The sequence below is a fragment of the Prunus dulcis genome, unplaced genomic scaffold, assembly GCF_902201215.1.
Source record: "Prunus dulcis unplaced genomic scaffold, ALMONDv2, whole genome shotgun sequence".
Lineage (NCBI taxonomy): Eukaryota > Viridiplantae > Streptophyta > Magnoliopsida > Rosales > Rosaceae > Prunus > Prunus dulcis.
In genome coordinates, this window is record NW_023010083.1 from 46,597 (window position 1) to 50,958 (window position 4,362).

At 37.8% G+C, this 4,362-nt stretch overlaps 1 protein-coding gene across 2 annotated transcripts; it reads right to left on the minus strand.

The window, feature by feature from the left end:
• Window positions 1-2,121: 2,121 nt before the first annotated feature.
• LOC117612828 (BURP domain protein RD22-like) lies at window positions 2,122-4,038 on the minus strand. 2 transcript variants are annotated; one of them, XM_034341469.1, is made up of 4 exons: window positions 3,905-4,038; window positions 3,613-3,727; window positions 3,377-3,443; window positions 2,122-3,310 (listed from the first exon to the last, which is right to left on the minus strand). In XM_034341469.1, the coding sequence occupies exons 1-4, from the start codon at window positions 3,941-3,943 to the stop codon at window positions 2,332-2,334; spliced, it is 1,200 nt and encodes a 399-aa protein (XP_034197360.1). In that variant the 5' UTR covers window positions 3,944-4,038; the 3' UTR covers window positions 2,122-2,331. The 2 variants fall into 2 exon arrangements, with proteins under 2 accessions (XP_034197360.1, XP_034197359.1); XM_034341468.1 differs by having other exon boundaries at window positions 2,122-3,443.
• Between the last annotated feature and the right edge of the window lie 324 nt (window positions 4,039-4,362).

The following is a 4,362-nucleotide window of genomic DNA, read 5'->3' on the forward strand; positions in this document are numbered from 1 at the left end:
GCGCAAATATATATTATTTTATAATACAATATATATACACATATATATTTGAAATTGATGGTCGAATTAGTTCATTGTATTCATATAGGGTCAAGGAGTGTAGCTGTAAAAAATCATCAAAATCGGAGTTAAAATGACCGTCAAATCATGACTTTTCATTTATAACCGTTGAAAAGTTTTGTCCCATTACTTGATCTGTGAATGTTTTTTTTTCCCGATTTTTGGGGTCTAAGATCTCGAAGTATAAACAAACAAGTTTGACGGCTGGATTATTGAAACTAGTTTGGTAGAATGCGTATGCCATCAAAACCATATATTCACCAACAATGAAGAGTTTATTTATACTTTCGTTAAATATAACATAAGATTATGTGGTATCCCCTAGTGTAAACATCTTAAATTGAAGATCAAATTCAGTCATTGTATTCATATAGGGTCAAGAAATGTAGCTGTAAAAAATCATCAAAATCGGAGTTCAAATAACCGTTAAATCATGACTTTTCATTTAGAACCGTCGAAAAGTTTTGTCCCGTTACTTGATTTCTTAATGTTTGCTTTTTCCGATTTTTGGCTTATATGATCCCGAAGTATAAAAAAACAAGTTTTCCGGTTGGATCATTGAAACTAGTTTCGGGTTTAGGGTTTAGGGTTTGCGCGACGAATAAAGTTGATTCGTCGCTCAAAGTGTGCAGAAAACAGTCTTGCGCGACGAAATTATTGCTTCGTAGTCACGCAATCTCAATCAGACTTTTCACCTTCTTCCCCCTTGAACACTTGGTCCAAATTTTTGGCGAGTGTACAAAAAGCAGACTTGCGCGATCTCATTACTCTAGACCCTCATGAACACTTGGGCCAAAAACAAAAGCTTGCGCGACAAAAGAGGTATTTATTGTGGCGCAATCTCGGCAAACCTTTCACCTTTTCTCTCTCCCTCAATAAAACCTAAACCCCAAATTTTGGCGGAATTACAACCTTGCGCGACGCTGTCCCATATTCGTCACGCAAAGTTTTCACTTTCTCTCTCCCGCTAAACCCTAAATCCCAAAATTTTGGCGAAATGACAACATTGCGCGACGAAACATATATCTATTTCGCAACCCTGCCCTGATACCAAATTTTGGCGGACTCACAACATTGCGCGACGGTGGTGCACAGGTGGTGCACAGGTCTTCTTGTGTTCAAATATACACGAGTGTTCCCATAGTGTAGGTATGTTATAAGTATGTTGTGCCTATATGAATGTTTCCATGGTACGGTTTGGTGCCTATTGTGAATGTAATGAAATATATAACCTTGAACACGTGTTCATGTGTTCAAATATATAGGAGTGTTCCCATGGTGTAAGTATATTGTTCAAGTAATTTTTTCATCCTATATAGTAGGTAGACCACGTGATTTTAATTTTGATGTAAGCCAATTACTTTTCGATGTAGTCCATTGACTATTTTTATACGTCAGCAAACTTACCATGGTGAGTTGATGACTCAGTTCATATTTATTGTTTCCATTTTTCATAAGTTTTTGCCTTTTTTTGTCCTCAATAAATTTTTATATTGTCAAATCTTTTAATTATTGTTTGATTTAATGTTTATTTTAGATCAATCGTTGTTACATATAATATTAGATCCAATGTCAACCATATATAATTGTCAATTCATTTTTCATTATTCGTTTTTTTTTTTTTTCCCTCATCTCCATTTTCTTTTGTATTCTTCTTCTTTATTTCCTCTTCATTTCTTACTTCATGTGAACCGTGCACGGTGCACATGTCTTCTTGTGTTCAAATATACACGAGTGTTCCTATAGTGTACGTAGGTATTGTGTTTGCAATAAGCTATAAAGTGACATATATATATATATATATATATATATCCAATGGGCAAATTTAGGTTGGCACTTGTATGCTTTACATGATGGATTAGATTAGTACTGGAATTTGATCCTTTAAATGATGTGATAAAGGAAGTTTGCTTTGGTGTTACAGACAGAGCATGGAAATATATGTTGTTTTGCGTCTTGGTATATGTTTCTGGATACATTAATTCTTGATAGTTTGAGGACTTTGATATAAATGAAGGCTTCTCTAACTACATGCATTAGCAGCTTATTCCAACGTAACAATTCAACACTCAAACATTGGAGAGAACCCCCCAACAGCATGCTTTATTATGAGTACAAGTTGAAGTAGTCTACATAGTTACAAGAGAAAACTTCATCTCATCATATATCTTACACCACATGATGAAGAGGCAGAAATAAGTAGGGAGATAATTATGCAGGCCTAGGGTGCAACCCGACCAAGCTTATTATACGTTCAGTGCTAAGTGATGATCATGCAGATTTGTGTTTTGGAACCCAGGCAATAGCATCAGTGGAAATGAAATGGCAGATGGGAGTGGTTCCGGGCTTAACGTTGAGGATTTGGAAGGACATATGCTCTGGGTCCCATTCTGATGTGTCTAGATGGCAGATGGTTACTGCTTTAACCTTCATCCCATCATCGGCTTTCAGGGAGAGAACATAAGCTTCTGTTTGTTTTATTGCATGGCAGAAAAACACAGCATAGGGATAGTTCTCCTTATGACACACAACGACTTTGTCACCTGCCAACTTCTTCAGTCCCGGCATTGTCGTATAGTTGTGCATGGACATGGTGGCTCCTCTTTCCAATACCTCCGTCGAGATTGCTTCAACGTTTCTTGTTCCAAGCTTCGAAGTGCTAAAATCAACCATTGATTCTAAAGATGTGGCGCAATATTTTTCCTCTCCCTTAAGGCCTGGAGCTTCACACTCTTCGATTGTTTGCTTAATTGTTTTGGCTTCCACAGATGTTGGCTTCACTGAAAAATGGTTGAAAATTTCTGGTAGTTTGTTAGAGGAGAAGGGGATCGATTGAGCACTTTCACGTGGCAGGAAAGTAGCCGTGTTTGAATTTCTAGGGAATTGGAACTGCATTGTTGCGCCAGGGCGCATGTCCTTCTCGAAGAAGAAAATAGCCAAGTCTCTATAATGGAGTAGTTGACTGTCAGGTTTGCCCTCGTCAGATGCAGGAGGACGTCCTCCATAATTTTTTCGTTGGTAACCTGAATTTCTCAATGGGATATTTTCAGGTTTGCCCTCGTCAGATGCAGGAGGAGGTTTTCTATAATTTCTTAGACTGTAATGTTTTTTGTTCGATGGGAAAATTTCAGGTTTGCCCTCGTCAGATGCAGGAGGAGGTTTTCTATAATTTCTTAGACTGTAATTTCGTTTGCTCTTTCCATCCCCAACAGATGGAGGAGGACGTTTTCCATAATTGCTTAGACTGTAACTTCGTTTGCTCTTTCCATCCCCAACAGATGAAGGAGGACGTTTTCCATAATTGCTTAGACTGTAACTTCGTTTGTTCTTTCCATCCCCAACAGCATTCACGATATTTGTGCTCTTTTCTTCATTTGTGGAGTCTGCAAATTATATATCAACGTCATAATGGAAAATAAGTGATCAGCCGATTTGTGAATATGTGTCACTCATGTAATGACAGTAGTTAACTGATAAATATGTGGTCGAACATATTTTAGTAAAATGGCAGGCAGAAGAGATATCTAAGATTCTAAAGAGCTCAACACAAACCAGGATGCAGAAGTTCACTGATAGATCTTGGCATCTGTGTGTTTGGCAGGACGGAGTTCCAGTAAAGTTGAGGTGCTGGTTGAGCAGCATGGTTTGCCAGTGCAACCGCTGCTAGCTGCAACATTAATTCAAACTCTAATTAAAATCAAATCTCACAAAGTGTAATTAATTAGTGGACGACACTTAAGTACTTACTAAATAAAATCGGAGAGAATTATAGGAACACAAAACTTTCGTTTGTATAGAGTACAATGAGAGAGAATGGAAAAGTTAATCAAATTGCAGAGCTTACACTGAGAATAGCAAAGATGAGTGGGAGATGAAACCCCATTAGGACTGAAATTAACTTGGCAACAGATGTAGCTAGTGGATATGAAGCAAGAAATTAAAGAAAGTCGGAGCTGGCTCTTATGGTAACAGTAGCAACTGGCTTCACCATTTTATAGACAAATGACGAGGGGTACCCAGAAGTAACACTGCCTCACTCACTTAAATTCATTTGACACAAGTGGCATGATGTGATGTATCAGACATAAATTGTGGCATGTGGGAGAAAGGTTTTTGAGATAAAACCTCACAGCTTGCTGGTCCATAAAATATATGGTTAATAATAATGGACCACTTAAATTTGAGAGGGGGTGGAGAGCCCACTAGGAGTAATAATTGGCCTGAGAATGGGTGGATGTGTATTGCAACATGAGTTTTAGGTGCATCGTTTAGGATTGAAGATTTACACAATAGGTTTTCAAT